This window comes from Poecilia latipinna, unplaced genomic scaffold (assembly GCF_001443285.1).
Source record: "Poecilia latipinna isolate Pla-1442-1.1 unplaced genomic scaffold, P_latipinna-1.0 Scaffold1298, whole genome shotgun sequence".
Lineage (NCBI taxonomy): Eukaryota > Metazoa > Chordata > Actinopteri > Cyprinodontiformes > Poeciliidae > Poecilia > Poecilia latipinna.
Window position 1 is genome coordinate 101,247 of NW_015113914.1, and position 18,726 is coordinate 119,972.

Here is an 18,726-nt window from a genome sequence, read left to right on the forward strand (position 1 = left end):
TAGGAATAAAATCCTCTAACACTTCTCCTATGTCAAAATTCACAAAGTACAGTGATAGTAATTCATGCCACTTCTTGTCCTCTTATTCTACACTTTTACAAGAGATAACTTATGTTATATATATATATATATTTTTTTTTTCTTTCTTTAGGACATTTGTATACTTTCATTATCATATGTTTGGCTCAATAAATGCAAAAAAAAAAAAAGTACTAGTTCAATACGTACAATATCACTCTCCGTTTCTCTAAATGAGGTTTTTCACTCACGGAGAGCGAATTATATTGAATTACCAGAACAATGTAGTAGCCATCTCAAATAAAAGAAAAATGTTGCAGAGTTGGGATATTTTTACGGTTACAGTTAATATGAGATTTAATCTCTTTGATGGCAACTTGACAAAAAAAACAAAGTTGGATTTTGATTGATCATTTTAATAAATTGCCTTGTTGGAATGACCAGAAACCACTAGATCTTTATCTAACTCCTTTGCCCCACACAAGAACGAAGACACACACACACAAGCATACACACGCACAAGCTCACGCAGACCAACACACACTTACACAATCAGAAACACACAGGCCTGCTCTGAGGCCTCACAGTAATTTAGCTCTTCGGGGCAGAGCCTAACAGTGAGATTGCCTCTGCTTGAATGAAGTTGGCCCGGGCTAGTCAGACGTTTGTTGACCGGAGTTTTCAAGCAGGGTGTTTTGCTCTGCATAAAATAAAACAATTGAATGTTTGAATGTTCTGAATGCTTGTATTTACTTACATCTGGTGAGTGTTAATCAGTGTTTCAGTCGTACCGTGGGGTTCCGACTTAGCGTCTGCTGCGGCTGCTTTGTCTGCTCCACTCTCGGGATCTGGTTCTAATTGAAAAAGAGTGATAAAGTCAGTTAAAAGGAAACAAACAAGTAAAAGAAAAGGAAACGCTGCATCATAAAACTTCATGTTGCTTACTAATCACTTTCCTGCCCATTAAAAAAAAAGTTGTAGAATATTGTAAATCAGGAGTGTTCAAGTCCAGCCCTCGACTGCTACTACCTTGTACATGCACCCCTGCTCCAACACGCCTGAACCAAAAGGCTGACTTTCCATCACCAGCAGTAACTCAGCTCTGCAAAGGCCTGAAAATGTGCCATTCATTTGATCCAGGTGTGTTGGAAAAGGAATGCATCTAATAGTTGCAGTGCGGTAACTCTCACGGACTGGAATTGGACACCACAGTTGTTAATTGGACATAATTCGTATAGCCCGTCCCTTGTCATTTCAGTCTTTCAAAGGGCTTTAGAGTCACAATCACAAACACATTCATTCTCCAATATGCAGATTGGGAAACAACTTGAGGTTATGCGCCTCGCCCAAGGGACGAGCGAGAGAAGGAAAATGGAATCAAACCCACAACTTTAAGACTGCAAGATGACTGCTTCACCCACTGTTCCACAGTGCACACAGGAGAATACGACAAGTAAAATAATATTAGTATTCCTTAAAGAGTAAATTATAAAACTCTACTGGATTTTATCTGCAGGCATTGGGTTGAATTATGCATAACTTCTTATTAACTTCACTCCTTTGTCTTTCCTGTTCAGAATTGTAAGGATTACAAATTTATATAAAAAAAAAAGAAAAAAAGAATATCAATAATGTATTAATCTCCCCAGAGTAAGGTTTTTGTTTTTGGGAGGGGGGACTTTCCAGGATAGCATTTCTAAATGTGATTGCTATAGAAACCACTAACACTAACTGGCAATTAAACTAAACATTCAGCCAATACCAAACACGGTCTAAATCTGCTTCTTTGTATGTGTTGCTAAAGCAGAACAGTTTGTGTTTACTGTAAATTTAAACTTTGCTGAAGAGGCGATACTGGGATGCAGGATGTATGTGAGCTAATTGTAACTGCCAACACTCAGTGAAACGTGAAGCTGAGCCTGCTGTCTTTGCAGACAGCTGACCTTCGAAAGGTCAGCTTTTTTGTTTAAAAGACAAACCCTGAGACAACACTTTCTTCTCGACCAGAAACGAGCTTGAAGGAGATCAATTTAAGACAGTCAGTCAGTTCTGATCTCAATCAAAGATGCTCAATCGTCTGTGGCATCCTACCACTAATTGGTAGTACTATAAGTATACGCTGTCTTGCAAAAGTATTTTTTAACAAATTAGTGTTTTTACATTTTGTCATGTAAAAACCACCAAGCTAAATATATCTTAATGGAATTTTATGTGAGTGATCAACACAAAGGACTCAAAAATTGTAAAGAGGAAGGAAAATAAAACTCACATCATTGTGACGTGCACATTGAATTAAACGTACTGATTAGATAGTTTGAAAACCATTTTTCTCTGCATTTGCAGCGTGGCATGTATCGGGTTCTTGGCTACATTTCCAATCACTTAAGACAACAACATTATTTTATTTTCTCCTCTTCTTATTAAAGCAGAGCTCAAGTTCAGTCAAATTGGACAGAGTTAATGTCAGCAGGTATAATGTAAGAAATTTTTAAACCGTTCACAGTACGCTTTAACACTGTAAATTTGACACAGATCTGAAAATTGAAGAAGACATTTGTGTTGTAGTTCATCAAATATCTCAAAATGTCTGGTTTTAGGAAAGCTTAATTCATTGTATTTGGTAGTAGAAATCATTAACAGCTGTAATTTCTGTACTTGCTGTATTACAAAGAAACCCATTTCTCAAACCTACCTTGACCTTTTTTGAAGCACAAATTCCTCTTCTGATAGGAAAAGTACCCACAGACTGCTCCCACTGCAGACGCAATGATTCCAGACAGGATTGCTGCTAAATGTGTAGAGCCTGCACACAGAAATAAAATAAAACTAATTATTAAAGAAATAATAAAAGAAGAAGACGAAAACACTTGAAATGCCAATAACATGTTCACATTCATTTGGAATTAAACCAGGCTGGGTAGTTTTTTGCCCTTTGTGCAAGCATACAGCTACGTAACGCCACTGCCTCAACTAATATAAATAGCACAAATAAGTAAAGACGATTGTCTGCTTAGAACTGCTGCACCCAATAATTTACTCAGCAACAACTTTGCTTAAATTACCTGTTTTCAGTCAGTTATTAACATAACTTACTGCATATAACATCAATTTACCACATCATACGAATGGAATGTATCTGCATTGCTGCTTGGCATACCACACAGTTTTTCACCTCGACGTATTTCAAAAATGAAAACAAGGGCTGTTTTGTACCGGGGGTTGCTTTTCATTCAACAGAGAGTAATAATGGCAAGATACACTGAGATGACCCGACACGTGACATGAGGACTGAAGAGGAAGTTGATTGATGGAATATAAAAGTGGAGTCAACGTCATATGCACACCTGAATAAACTATAAACTGCAGCAACAGGAAAAGGTGAGAAAAACGGGCGAGAGGAGTGAGTCAGTGAACTGCAATAAACGTTGAAAAAAGAGAATGAGTCAACATAATTAGGGGGGGTGGGATGAAACAGGAGACTGTAGTGAGTCAGTAGAAGGAAGTGAATGTCAGACATGCATGAACATGCATGTGAGAAAGAGCAGCACACCAAAGGTAAAGAAACACAGTGAAAGGAAATGATTTTGAAAAGAAGACGGCAGCAAATCCATGCTTTGAGTTTAAGCCACGATTAGTCTTTCAGAAAATGAAGTAATAATAACAATAAGAAGAAATAACTATAGCACTCCTTAACATTTTGTTTCTGCTTCTGTGACTGTTGCTTCTAGTCATTGTTCACAATGGTGCAAACATACTTAATCTCCACAGTTTAAAGAGGAGGTTTTGAAAATGTGATGTGGGAAGCACAAACCAGCTAAGGCCAACACATAACACAAATAAGCAGAGCAAATCTTATGCTGCATGTATGTTTGGGGAAGAGCCTGAGAGGGTGGGAGAATGTAGTGTAACCAGAACACAGAAGAGAGATAACACACCTTTAGGCTTGGGAGCTTCTGGATCTGGAAGGAAAATAAACAAAATTAACAAACATTAGAAAATAACATAGATGTTGCACTAACAACACCTAATTTGCATCACCTTTGATTTATTTGAGTTATAGACATAACATAAGGCAGTGTACAAAGATCCCTTTCAAGTCTTCTCGTCTTACATTTTAGTTTATGCTGTAGTTATTTTCATTACCGTCACCATCGCCCTTCCCCCCAAAAAACAAAGACACAATCGACAAAGAATGCAGCCAAAGGAGTAATGATGGTACACTTTGAAATCTAAACTTGGGCATTAAAGCATAACGCAGTGGCCACACAATAAAAGATTAGCACAGCAAAGTCTCCAGATTGTGTCTGAGTTCAAGTGAAAAAGTATAAAATAATGTATTGGAAAAAAAGCTACAAGACTCATTATGATTTCATTTTTTGTACTACACTTTCAATAGTCAAGGTTTTAATTATTTAAAAGAGTATGGCATTGTATTCCTGAACAAAGAAACACAATGCTAAGATGTATCATCAGACACAAACTACAAACTTTTGCATGGATTTTTCTATTCCGTTTGTCTTGTAAAAGGTATGCTAGTAATATCCTGTTTCACCAAGTTTCAGATCTACATAAGCCCCACTGTTTTTTCTTCTGATTTAAAGAATATGAGCTGGACCTGGTGCAATACAATAACATTTTTGCAGTCATAAATATTTTGATGATGAACAGAAAGAAACAAAAAACAAACAAACAAAAAAAAAACTTACCTTCTGAACTGGCATCAGCCTTTGGAGCTAAAAGAAAAAAAAGACAGGAGAATATGAAATTTGAAAAAGCAGGGGGAAAAAGCATTAGTGAAGTGGCTTGGCAGTACATGTAAGAGAAAAAAACGAGAAGAAGGATTAAGTTTAATCTCTTTGTGGCAGATTATACTTCAGGAGTATTAAGCACTTGCGTTTCTGCCTTAACTGTTTAGGGAACAGATCTTTAAAGCAATAATTTTGACATGGAAGATATGATAGCCATCAACTAAGCTAATCATTACACGTGTACACCATCGTGACGCTAAAAGTGCAAAACTGAGAAGAACCACGCTAAAAGATCCTCAAACAGATTACAACATGCACAATCATGTCCACAAAAAAGTTAATTCTAGTGTGACTTGAGTACACTTACACATGTGTTGGTATCATCACAGAGATAACCTATCAGATGCAAACTCCTTTTGGCAATCTTTGATCTAAGTGATCTGTGTACCAACAGGTCCGTGATCACCATCTGCTCTGCTTGCCCGAATGTGTCTGTTACATCATGGCCACTGCCAGCCTGCTTCAACTTGACAAAGCTGCTGAAGAAGAACTCTTTCACAACAAAATCCATGATTGTAGTGATTAGAGGGAGTCTGCTTTCATGTGGGCAGTACGGAGTAAATGCTGAGAAAATCTCTACTTAATGCACTGCAGTCAAACTGCCAAGTGTGACAAGTGATTCAACTTATTCAAATCAGAGACACGTCATGATGAGCAGAATTCAGGAAATTCAAACATCTGTGCTGTAAAAGCATTTTAAATGCATCTCGGGCTTAGTGTCTTGCAAAAGTACGTAGGTACACCCTGAATATTTTCATGTTGGCCACATTACTGTCAAACACTGTGGTTACAGGGTCTTCTTTGGATTTCTGAACTTATCCATTTGACTTAAATGACATCCAGTTTGACAAGGCTGCAACGTAAATATCTTTGGAAAAGAATATTTGAATGAGGACTAAAATTTTCCAGCATTACATCATGGCTGCAAGATGTTAGGTCAGGGAAGTAAAACAGTATATATAACAGGATATATCAAGCCATCGAGGAAAAGCCCTAGATAAACACTGCTGTGTAATTTATGTATCGCCGTCTCATTCACTCCCCACCTTCCTCCATCTCTCTGCACGCCTCTCATAAACATCCTGATCATATAAAAATAACATATCAGAAGAAAATCTCCATAATGACGTCTTAGCTGTTTTTGTGTGTTTATTTGCAAACAGCACAGTTAGGATCCTTGTGGTCACTCAGGACGTATTTAAATACCTGGTCTGAATAACGCATTTAGAGCAGGACGCTTGACATCCATTCACTCAGTACTGATGTTGATGACAGGGCTGAACAAACCTCTGTAAGACCAGATCTTGTTATATTGAGTTTATTGGTGGCTTGTGTACTTGTAGCGTGATAATGGCGGATTAAATCGGTAAAGTCCCTCTGCGGGACCAGGTACTAAATTCACGGCCAGCCACTGCCATGAGTGACTGTATGTTGGCATTGGCATCATTTTTAATGTGACTTTTATTAACTTTTTATTCCATTATTTATTCCACTGTAACAAGATCTCAAAGCACACGCTATATTACAATACAAAAATGCAAAAATATTTCTTACTACGGGGAAGCCCGTCTTTCATAGCAACATCCAGGTAAGGAAAATTGAAATAAATCAGAGCTTATTATGAGCCCTGTCAATGAAGTGGAGTGCTGTAAATTTGACTCTTTATGTGAAGCCCAGAGTGTTTCGCGACGTTGCCTTGATTGTGCACCCTGACAGGTAAAATTACAAGTTTTGTTAGAGCGGGTTGCCGAACACACGGCACATAATGAAAATGTCAGAAGAAGAGTCACAATGATGACATTTATTTTTATGAAATACAAAGAGCAGAGTTCTGTTGTTTTTCAGCGTGGACAATTAATGTCTCTGGACAAACATTGTATTGATATCCTGGTGAGAAATCTCTATAATCTATCTTTCAAGTTCTCTTTTTGCACTCTATAAAAAACAACTTAATTATGGGAACATGCTTGTCCAAGTGAATATCATTCACAGCGTCTTGTATTTGAATGTGTAGATAACCTTCTGCGATAAAAAAAAATTGCATCACTAAGCCTTATATCAACATGGAAACCAATATAAACTATTGTAGAAATAAGATAAGATTCTACCTAGATAAAAACTAAACAAGATAATATATCTTTACCATCATCATTTTATTCTTTTATTGGTTTCAATAACTGTTTTAGCTACAACTGAGTAATGTAATGGAATATTCTTAGTTAGCAGCTCGATACACCTGATGAAAACAGTGATCTACGGATCACTTGGGCTAACTAAAATATTTTTATCGTGATCCATGTCTTTCCTTGACCAGGTGCTATACATTTTGCTATACATTTCTGAGTTGAACACAATGTTTGAAATGAAATAAATATATAAAAACTGCAAGTGAAGCAAATTTCCTGTAAATGACAATTAAAATAAGGAGATTATCAAACACATTTTAAGGTCAGTGCTTCCTTGTTGAATCATATACTAAGATAATATAAATCGGAGAACTCCTGAGTCCAGTACCCCTGGAAGCCCGACGCATTTCTACAGAACAAGTCTGATATTTCAGCAGAAAGGGTGTTAACTGTGTGAGGTTTTTTATAAAAGGATATAATTTGTCACGAATGATGCCTTAACTCTATCTTAGGGGAAATCCCATGGTTGTTTTAATTCACGGATATGGGTGTGGCTCAACCAACGTAACAGATGCGGATGAGGAGGGAGAACTACAATCGGGGCTTTAGCAGGCTGTTGATAAAACCTTTTTATCTCTTAACAGTTTTTACTTTTATATGACTGATACATGTGATAAAGTTTTTTCTTGACATTTGATACATGAATCAGACCGCCACAGTCTTGTGCCTTTCGTAAATCAACACTTTCGTTTGAAAAAGAAAAGAGAATAACACCACAGTGAAATGTAGAGAACAAAGAGTGGTCCCTCAGCTGTAAAGTCAGTGTAAATCATTTGGGAGGTGTCTTCAACAACCAAATGGCAACACCCAAATGTGGGAGGTAAAAGTGTGCGAGTCAAAATCCCACCTTAAATGCAATCCCTGGGAACTGTATATATAAGCAAAACGGCACATCTGTTACTCATAATTTTTCAGAAATTAGTGAGGTGCAATAACTCTATACACAACAATTTAACCAAAGACATGAGCTCTTTTAAAACAACCAAACGAGAACAAAACAAAGATCTGAAATGTCTTTAAATATTTCCTGACAAACTTAAAAGGGCTTTGTTGTTGCACACAAAGTGAATCGCACTTTTGATCTCAATTTACTCCTTCTAAACTCCCAACATAAAACAGTTACTCTTCCACTTTAAGCACAACAAACAATAAAAAAAAAAAAAGTTCTATTCTTTGAGACTATCCAATTATTTCTCCCTGATCTCTGCAGCTTAGGTGAGGCTTTAAGGGCCAACCTCCACAAATATGTCCCCATTGAGTTACTAATATCAAAAGGACTGTTAAAATAAAATAGAAACCAAATTAGAATGAATAAAGTTAAACAAAATTTACCTTGGTTAAGATTCTGTTGGACATTCGCATTTACAACTGTAGGAAAAGACAACAAAAATTAATATATCAGGTAAATAAAAAAAAAGCAGCAAGAAATTACTAAAATAAATTTTCTGTATGAGATCATTTATAAATGACATGAAAAACAATATTAAGATAATACTTTATAGATTAATTAATCAACCCATGTAAATATCAAAGTATAGGTGTATATCTACATAAGTATAAAAGTAGAAAGCGAACAGATTACTGCAAGGTAATGAAACCATACCATACCATACCAACTGTATTTATAAAGCACTTTAAAACAACCACAGCTGATACAAAGTGCTGTACATTAAAACACAACATAACAATAAAAAAAATAAATAAAAAAAAAATAAAAAAATAACATAACAGCTGAAACAAAAAATATGATTGAAGGAAATATTTTTTTTTCTGATTTATTTGTTCTATTTTCACTCAAAAATTGTTCAAGAGAGAATTTTATAGCAGCAAACACAACAAACATATTTTATTGATGAATCACATTTCTTGTTGGTTGTTGTGCCACTTTTCCTTGGGGATAAAAAAAAAAAAAGTATTTTTTAATTTTATTTGAATTAAGCTTGTAATACAAATGCCTGTATCTACAAGCGGCATAAAGGCACTAATTCAATAAAAAATAAAAAATAAAAAAAAACTGATCCTCCAACATCAGTATACACTGGAACTGAACCGACTTGTTTAATTTGCTGTGGAATTTCTAATCTGAGCCTAACAGTTACCAAGAAACTCCTTTGTAAAAATGTTCCCTCCCAGAATAACCAATTTACAACAAGATCTGCCAATCCTTTGTCACATATGGATCAAGCAGCAGCAAACAGTCTGCATCAAACAGGATGCTGACTGACAACTATCTGGAAAGGTGAGTGTCTTGCAAGACATGGAAAAAGTAAGTAATGGAAACTGCAGCATTTTGCCAGAAGAAAATTACTGTGGGAAACAACAGACCTCGTTTCCACTGACATCAGTTGTGGCTGAATTGGTGATATATGTGTGAAACAAAGTGAAAATTTGAACAGTCATATGTATACAGTGGCATGAAATGGCTCAAATAGGCATTATGGAGACATTATTCTATAGAGATCAAAGTTGTCTGCTGTCTTAAGCAAATACAATTGGTTTTAGGAATGTTTTAACGTTTCTTTGTTTTTTTTTTTTTTTTTGCCTGTTTAATCTGCTTCCATAAAATTCACAAATAGTATTTTTTGAGGTATTAAGCTGCCCCCCCCCAAAAGAAAATAACACGGGAATATCATTAGGCGGGCAACTTTTCAAGGCGGTCTAAGACGAGGGGTGTGTTGTTTTTTTTATTTCGTGTGATTTTATGGCACATTTACTGAATAGGTTCTTTCCCTGTTCAACCGCCATAAAATGAGAGACGGCAGCTGTATAAACAAGTCTGGACAGTTTCACAGCATCGAGAGATCACAAAGTAAGACCTCAGAATCATCTGTGTTCAGATCTTTCTGCACCATGTCCTTTTTTGCTAGATAAAAGTCATACAAGAGCCAATATACCCAGGTTGATTACCAGATTGATGGTACAAACATTAAGATTTTTATTCCATTGGCGCTCTACTGTGCACACTCCATGAGGGAAGCCACTTTTCCACTACAAATGTGGTTGTTTTCTAAAGACTGCATGGTTTGCTGTATAAAATTTGTCTTAAATTGATTTTGAATCAAATCACCAATGTGTCTGTGTCTTTTGAAAGGGTCTGCTCTCTTTCTAAATGAATAAAAAGAAAGCATTAAGCTGACCCTGCCGGTTAGTTCATTTGCTTGTTGTAAGAATATACTTGCATCATACCAAGAGCTCGTCATATAGCCCGCCATATACCATTTTCACATTTTTGTCACAGCCATCAAGCTTTTTGTTGGATTTTATGCAATAAGCATAAACACAAAGTAGCACATAAGAGTGAAGTGAAAGGAAAAACGTGTACTCTTGTTTAATTCCTTTAACAGATCAAATCCCCAAAATTCTTCCTTCTATATGTGTAACTACATCCAAATACAAATATTTTCATTAGGGAAAAAAAAAAAAAACGGGCTTGAGGAAGATGACACCAGAATGTTGCCAACTTTTAAAAACCCTGTATAGTTTAAACTAATACTGCAATGGTAAAACATGGTGGTAGGAGCATTATGTATCATGGTTGTCCACACCAGCCCTGAATACAAATGTGAATCACACCTTTCATGTTTTTATGGTTGGCGAAAGATGCTGAAAACTTTGCATCTTTTATCTTTCACTTGATAATTAAGCACAACGCCATGTCATATGTAATCCCATTGAGCACACTGCCATTTACGGCATTATAAAAAGTGAAAACGCTCATCATCAATGCTTTTGCATCAGTTATTGCAAGCAGGATTTAAATGTTGCATCTTAATTAATTTTCTGTTTCACATAAGTTCTTACTTGTTTCGTCGATCTGTGGAATATGTTTTCTTCCCTCTCTGACCCTCTCTTCAGGCTATTGAAAATAAACCACAACACACATAAACCAGCAGAAACGAGATGTGTCAAAGCAAACGTTTACTAAATGGTTTTTAAAGTCTTCACATTACAAGCACTGACCTTAGAGGGTGCAGTAGTTGGGTCAGCAACCTCAGGTACAGGAGTTGTTTTTTCAGGCTCTTCCACATTATCATCATCATCTGAGTGAACTGGCAATACAAAGAGAGGCAGGACATGAAATAGCTTGCCTAATTCTACATTATTACAGTGTACAGAAAAAAAAATAGTCACTGCCAACTCTCAGTGAAGATACTGTATCATAAAAATAATATCAGCTTCACAAAAGTTCATTACCCCCATGGCTCTGCTTCAAGAAATTAGATTTTACAAATATTTTACAGTGATAATATTCAGAAAGGATTAGTGTAGTACTATTAATGTAATATGACATACACTAGTTGAACACGTACCCCAGTTCAATTGCTTTTTTATACAAATAGTGAATCAGTCAATAAAATGGCAGCAACTCAATGCAAAGCATTTAGACATCTAGTTAAAAAAAAGTACACAGAATAACATTTTCAGATAATCAAACATATTTAGAGGAAGCAGAAAACATCACACCAGATTCCACTTCTGTCACCTAAGCACACAATCCAATCTGTCTTGTCTTTACAATTCATGTTGTTGGTGGTGGTTTAGTGGTTGGGGGGATATTTAGTTCCACACTGCGTGTCCCTAGCTACGACTTGAGCATCATTTAAAGACCTCAGCCTGCCTGCGTATTTTTGCAGGTTTTTGGACCATCACACTGACTGAGTTTGCTCCACTCTTCAACTGTGACCAGCTCTCAGGCTAGTAGAGCCTTTTGGGTGCACAGCAGGTAAATCTGCAGCAACTGTGTGACGCAATTATCTTAACATTGACCGAAATCTTTGAGGAATGTTTTCATTTTATTATCACAGTTAATAAAGTGGACTATGAGAATATAGGTAAACGTTGAATTGACAAGATTAATCTAAAATAAGCACAAATAAATAATTATTTTCTAAATTACCTTGTGGTGTGGGAGATGGTTCAATTTCAGCAGCCACTGTGGAAGGTGCAGGTTCTGCACCAACAGCAGGTGCAACTCCTCCTGAGCCGTCTTCTGCAGACGGTGCTGTAGATGTCTCTGACTCTACGACACCGTCATTCTCAGCTGTAGCCGGTAGCTCAGGGTCATCTTCTTGATCAGGCGCTGCCGTTGGCTCAGGGTCAGCCGCTGGGTCAGGGTCAGCTGCTGGTTCAGGCTCTGCCGTCGGCTCAGAATCAGCCGCTGGGTCAGGGTCAGCTGCTGGTTCAGGCTCTGCCGTCGGCTCAGAATCAGCTGCTGGGTCAGGGTCAGCTGCTGATTCAGGCTCTGACGTTGGCGCAGGGTCAGCTGCTGGGTCAGGGTCAGCCGCTGGTTCAGACTCTGACGTTGGCACAGGGTCAGCTGCTGGGTCAGGGTCAGCTGCTGGGTCAGGGTCAGCCGCTGGTTCAGGCTCTGACGTTAGTGCAGGGTCAGTTGCTGTGTCTAATTCACCTTCTGTTTCTGGTACTTCCTGTATTTAACAGATTTTTTTTTAACACAATTGAAGTTTGAGAGTGTTTGTAGTTATTAGTGCAGAATAAGGATGTGGTACACTTTATAGTGAGGCACAAAAATTAATGAAGAATCAACTTGTACATCATTAATTCCACAAAACTTAACAAAAAATCAGCTTCTACTTATGTCATTACCTCTCATGCTCAGCTTTCAAATTTTCACTTACATATATTAAAAGGATAGCTTTTTAGTCTGTGATTTTAAGGTAACACCTTGTACACATTAGAAACAAGCAAATCAAACTGAAGGGAAGCATTTTGTTTTCCTCACCGTCTCTGCTGCGCCATCAGCTTCTCCATCAACCGCTAGATCTACTGGTTCTGTTGCCGTGTCTTCCGTCTCTGGAGCAACCGTTACGTCTCCCTCATCTGGATGAAGTCATGTGAATAAAAAGAAAGCAACAGAAAAACATTAGACTTTTACATTATATACTGACATGTTTGAGCGAAAGGTCCAACTCTTCCGCTTTAAAAGAAAAACTGGTGAAATTAGACAGATCTGGCCGCTCAAGTCTCAAAAAGCTTGAATTGCCTCTGAATTCTTTCAGTGGGTAAATCCCTGAAAAGATTCCCATCACTGATCAATACTCTATTTGTTATTGAATGAGAAAACCTGTGTTCAGTTTAAAGCAGTGCTAACGAAACTTCATGGTGATGACTGTGGAAACACTGGGACGATTCCTCAAGGTCTGTGAGAACGCACGCAGATCCAGGGCCACACCCCGTCCTCACTGATCCACGATGTTAACACTCAGCTCTGAAGTGGATGACATGCACTTCGATCTCATCTGACCCCAGGCAGCACTCAACGAAAGTCTCAACCTCAGGACAGCTGTTGCAGCTTTGCACTAATGAGAACACTTCTTCTTTGTTGTGCGACTGTGTGTGTGTGCGTGTGTGGGCTGGAGTCAGATTTGTGACATTCCCCTGTTTCGTGTGAGTAGCTAAAGCAACAAACACCGTTTAGTTTTTATTTGTCTTTGCTCAGCTGATTTCACATGTAACCTGAGGCTGAGTCACCCCAGCAGTACTTTTCCGCTTTACAATAATTGAAGTGGTTACTAATGATATTTTGTTAAAATTCCACAAATTTTCAAGTCAAAGCCGCACCAGTTGCTGCGAACAAGAAACTCTTAATAAGTATGAGCGTCTATTTTGAGTAATGGAGATGAAGATGCTTAAAACTTTACATGCTTTTTGTATTTATGTTTAATCCTCTGTAAGAATAAAGGAAGCAGTTCTTAGGTGGTTGCTGCGAAATATACACAGTCACATCACAACCCTAACCCCACCATGTTGAAGTTGCCTACATTGCAGTTATTTCTGAACAAAACTAAATATAAATAATAGATTAGCAGACAAAATGTAAACAATTTGTAGAGCCCTGAGAGAAAACCATAGCTGGCTAACTGCTAGCCTCTAACAACATCCAAGTCAGGATGAGCTAAATTGCTTTCCATCGCAGCTAAACAAAAGGGTATTTCTTTGTCTTTTCATTGAATCTGGACATCATCTGATGACTTCTAAAATAGTCAAACTGATTCAAATTTCATAGAAAGAAGGTGGATTTACATTTCTGGAAATGCCATGCTACTTTTAAAACCACAAAATAGAAAGACATTTGGACCACCTAAGAACTAGGCCTCAGCTTCAACACAAATACAACAATTGTGGCATATGTTTGTTTTGCTGTGTTTATTCTTTCCTCTTAGTCATTGCATTGTCAGCTTGCATTTGAAGAAACAGAGTCGGACTAAGCTAACTGGATTTGGAGAAACTCACAAAGGATCTGGTTCACCGCAAATTTCACCAAATCCGTACTGAAACACTGTTAGAGGTAGTTTTAACAGGAAAAGGGACAATAAATCAAATTCTGCTGCATGAAACCTCGGCCTGGCCTGGCTAGTTCCTTTAACACACTGGATGTGCCGATGTCAAAGACAGATTGCTGGCCCTTAGAGTATTGACTCCATTGGTGTGGGCTGTTAGAAATAATAGGGCTGCACTTTTTATGTGTCATTTTTCTAAAATATACAGCTATAATCTTGTCTTATCATCACAATATAATGTATTTCATAACTACATTGCCAGGTAATAACGTTATTCTCCAAGCTAGACTATACATGGGAAACACTATGATAGAAGGAGGAGACAAAAGAAAATAGGAGCTATATACCCTAAAACCTTTCTTTAGGGTGATATAAAAATATCCTCTTCCTGTATTTACTGCGTTCGTTCCTAAGTTAATTTTCAAAAGATTCCTCCACCTGCCAAGTCAGATTCCATAAGAGTCAGTGATGCCTTGAGGGAGACCAGCATGAACAATATCTGAAGTATCTCTATCGCACCGTAAATCAACTGGAGGGGAGATGCACTGATGACACCCTGGCTCTTGTCATTCTAGCATGGATTCGGTGGGAACAACTCAAAATTCTTAGAAATTCAGTTTATTTGAACACGTACATACAAGCTATAAACAAACCTGCATACATTCATTTCACTCATTTACGAAAGAGTTTCTGATGCTTCCTTTTTACTTTGTGAGCCCAAAGCCACGCTATCAGCTCTGCATCCAAGCTAAACATTAATCACAGCCCCTAATGAATCACACTGTATGCACATGTGTGCATGGGTGTGGCACTGTGGTTGTTTCAGTTTCCTCATTATTTCTTTGGAAATTGCTGTCTTAATCAAAGATGAATTGCGGCGCACTTGGTTGAATTTGATGAGCCTCGGCATTTCAAATGCTAGTGATAAAGCACTGAAAACATAACCTATACATTATTCAAAAAAAAAAAAAAAGTGCTCATCTTTATCCAGCAATGACAACCCTTGTTTCTAATTTCTCAAACACTACATGAGTCCCGACTTTATCTCACAGGTTAGAGCTTGCATGCATATGAGTGGGAGGTTTGGTGGATTTCATGTAAGCGCTCTAACTCTTTAGTGAGTGTAAGCCTGTACATGCACAGGGAGGGAAGCTACTCCTGGATGTAAACTTCTTCTGTAGCTCCACTGAACATTCTGTTCTCACTTATCAGTTTACCACTACCTCATTCAGCCGCCCTTACCACCTTAACATGCGGAAATACAACTCGTGCATGAATATAAACTGGTCAGGCTTCTTCTTGTCTGTTCCCCCCAGTAATAGAACAAACAATCCCATTTGCACACAAGGGAAGCTTCATGTTGACGTCTACTCACACTTTTAATAAAGAGTGTCCTGTTTTCTGTTACCCCAGCAGTTAAACTTCCTCTCCCTCCTTTTTCTCCTGCTTCTTCTTAGAGTCTCTTACTCCGCTTTCTTCATTCCCTTTCTTACTCACAAAGTCCTAACTCTCTCTTTTTCATTGCCACAACTTCCCCCTGAGGCTGGTGAGTCATCTTAGTCTCCAACATGACTGCATGCTATTGTATGTAACTGCGAACGGCAAAAAGGTCCCTGAGGGAATAACTCCTAACTGAAACCATGTGATTCGTACATACTGATAGTGTATTTGACCATGTGATCCTCACACATGGTCAAGTACACTGTGAGTTCTTTACAACTGGCAAATGCTTTGTTCAAATAAACACAAGTCCGTCTTTCTTACACATTTTTTTTTGAAACATTTGACAGTTACAACTGCAGCCAGAAAGCTCTAATTTGAGACAATGAGCGGCTTTATTAGATAGTACACCATCTTGTTAATTGATATATCTCATTGTCCTTTCGGCTACAAAGAGCAAAGAAGACATTGGGTTACATACTATGACTATGTATTCAGTCACAGGGAACATCGGGAGACAACTATGCACTGGTAACAGCAATTTAAAGTGTTCAATGTACATTAAAAATAAAGGAAACAGTACATGAAAAGATCCCATTTATACACACTCAACAGCTCCAGCTGGGATTCGAACCCAGAAGTTTTGCTGCAAGTCAGTTGTACCAACAACTGCATAACAATGCAGCCTACTAGTAAAAATTTGACAGTGAGTGCCAGTCATTCCTTTTTACTTTTCTTTGTCAGGGTTGAAAATGGTTGGTAGCTATTTCAAAAATGAACAAGGTGTCACAGGTTTACCTAACATGAATAAAAACTGTATAGTAATTTGTCAAGGAAAAGGACTCCAGCAGCATTTGTAATATTGATAAAACAACTTTACTGAATTCTGCTAAATTTCCATGTTGCTGCTTGCATTTTTTTTTTTTACAAAATACTAGACACGTTCAAGACATTTGAAACTATTTAGGATTAAAATTGGGCAAAGTTTAAAAAAGTGGAGTTGCATATTATACCAAATCAATCACATCAAATCCAATTTAATCACATTTCTCTTATATCTAATTTTATATACACAACCACCATACAAGATTTTGACCTTGGGGTTGATGTATGACTCAGTTTGGGTAATAATTATTTTCAAGATAAATGCAAAGAAATTTCATGAGAATAATGAGAACAATTCCTGGTGGCTGCATGTGCTGTGCTTTTATTGGTGATGTCAGAACTTTGTTTGAAGGAATAACATCAAAGCTAACTGACCAATTTTACTGGTCACTGAATTAAGTTTTATATGTCTATGTGATATACAAGACACAAATCATCGGGATTCCAAATAAGCTGCCGTCATCATTTTTATATTGGTGAAAAATTTCAGACTTTTAATTACAACTTACAATTACACTTTTGTTAAAAGGTATTGCTTTTTTTGCCTTTCTTTCTTTTTTATTTTTTTATTTCAAGCTAACGTAATGAACTAGGCAGTCCAGACGGTTTGCGATCGCTTTAAAACTTCTGACAAGATGGCGGACTCTGGCAAGCCTGGTATTTACTGAGGTGGTGCTAGTTATATAAAGCTTGGAAACCAATCATTTATCAGCTTTAGCTCGGCCGTGTGCGAACAGAACTATTGGAGCAATGAAAGGAATTTTATCTTTTGACTCTTCTGGTTTCCGCAACGATTGTGTGAGATCACCTGAGTGAAAGTGAATGATCTCACGTTTGTGTCCTAACCGCGCAACTTTTTGTGCACATGTGTCCGATGATATGAGAGCTTCTCCAAACCATTGTTTTGTGAACAGTGTTCTGTTTACTCCAATCATAACACCTTAACGCACCCATAAGGGAGAGAATATGTGTGTGCATGTGTGTGAGCGCTTAACCCACAAAGGGATGATTTATGCGTTGGCAGTTGAAGGTGTAAACACAGACAAGTTGGCGCACTCACAATACACACACACCTGGCACACCTCACACCCTTTTCATTTGCCTTTCAGACACAAATGGTTTGCTTATTCACGCACAAAACGCATGGAGCTCTCCCATACTCTCACATGTTCTGTACATAAAAGTTGCAGTGCACCCCACCCTCTCAGAGTTACACACACAGACGTAGAAACACAAAGGGCCCGGGAGGAACGGACGGCGCTGAAACTAGTTGTGTGTGTTGGGTGTTGTCTACAGCTGGAACTGGATCTGGTTACCGAACACTCCCTATTCCTCCCTTCTATAGCTTAACACACACCGTAAATGATGTCCACATGCACACAACTGACCCCACACTTCATCTTGTAAACTGATAAACTGATTTCTCTTGCACACGTGCATGTCAGTGAAACATGCCTGGGGAGACTTTCAGGGTCCCAGTGCACCAAAGTCCACTGAGTTCACAGTGAGCTTACACTATCTCAGAGTGGTTTACAGAGAGAGAAGAAAAAAAAATTGTGTGTGCGCGTGTATACATTTAAAGGTGCTTTCTCCCTGGCGGTTTGTCTAGTATGAAAAAAATGAAACGGTAGAGTGAGATTACCACCTCACCTCCAAACACCAAACGTTCAACTGAATTTGTTTGCATAATGATAGCGTGGCCCTTACTTCTCCTTCATTGTGTCTCTCTCTCTATTTTCCCTCTCAATCAGCTCAAGCATTTATCCTTCATCTTCTTCCAACACCTCCCCTTGCTTTTCCCTCAGTTTATGTGTTTTTCCTCAACCATTCCCCTTCTCTCCATGTGAGTTTTATTGCGCATTTGAGCAATCTGAAATCATTGCATGCACTGCAGGCAAAAAAAAAAAAAAAAGGGGGGGAGCTTACAAACCAGCTGAAGGGGAAGGAAGAGGGGAGACAGACAAAAAAACGACAAATAAAAGACACCTGGAACAAAAGCAAAAAAGCAAAAAAAAAAAAAAAAAAAAAAAAAACACAGGACATGGGGATGAAGTGGTTAGTTAAGCACAGAAAAAAGGGGGGGGGGAAAAC

The 18,726-nt window shown here is 37.9% G+C and overlaps 1 protein-coding gene across 1 annotated transcript in view; it reads right to left on the minus strand.

Annotated features, from left to right (window-relative positions):
* Positions 1–119: 119 nt before the first annotated feature.
* Positions 120–18,726, minus strand: part of LOC106961417 (protein TsetseEP) — a 22,572-nt gene continuing 3,965 nt past the window's right edge. Inside the window, exons 2-11 of the mRNA XM_015055145.1 lie at positions 12,753–12,850; positions 11,910–12,438; positions 10,973–11,061; positions 10,814–10,868; positions 8,345–8,380; positions 4,725–4,751; positions 3,954–3,977; positions 2,711–2,821; positions 810–872; positions 120–718 (exon numbers count right to left, since the gene is read on the minus strand). Coding sequence (XP_014910631.1) covers positions 672–718; positions 810–872; positions 2,711–2,821; positions 3,954–3,977; positions 4,725–4,751; positions 8,345–8,380; positions 10,814–10,868; positions 10,973–11,061; positions 11,910–12,438; positions 12,753–12,850 — 1,079 coding nt within the window. The 3' untranslated portion in view covers positions 120–671. The remainder of the gene's footprint in view (positions 719–809; positions 873–2,710; positions 2,822–3,953; positions 3,978–4,724; positions 4,752–8,344; positions 8,381–10,813; positions 10,869–10,972; positions 11,062–11,909; positions 12,439–12,752; positions 12,851–18,726) is intronic.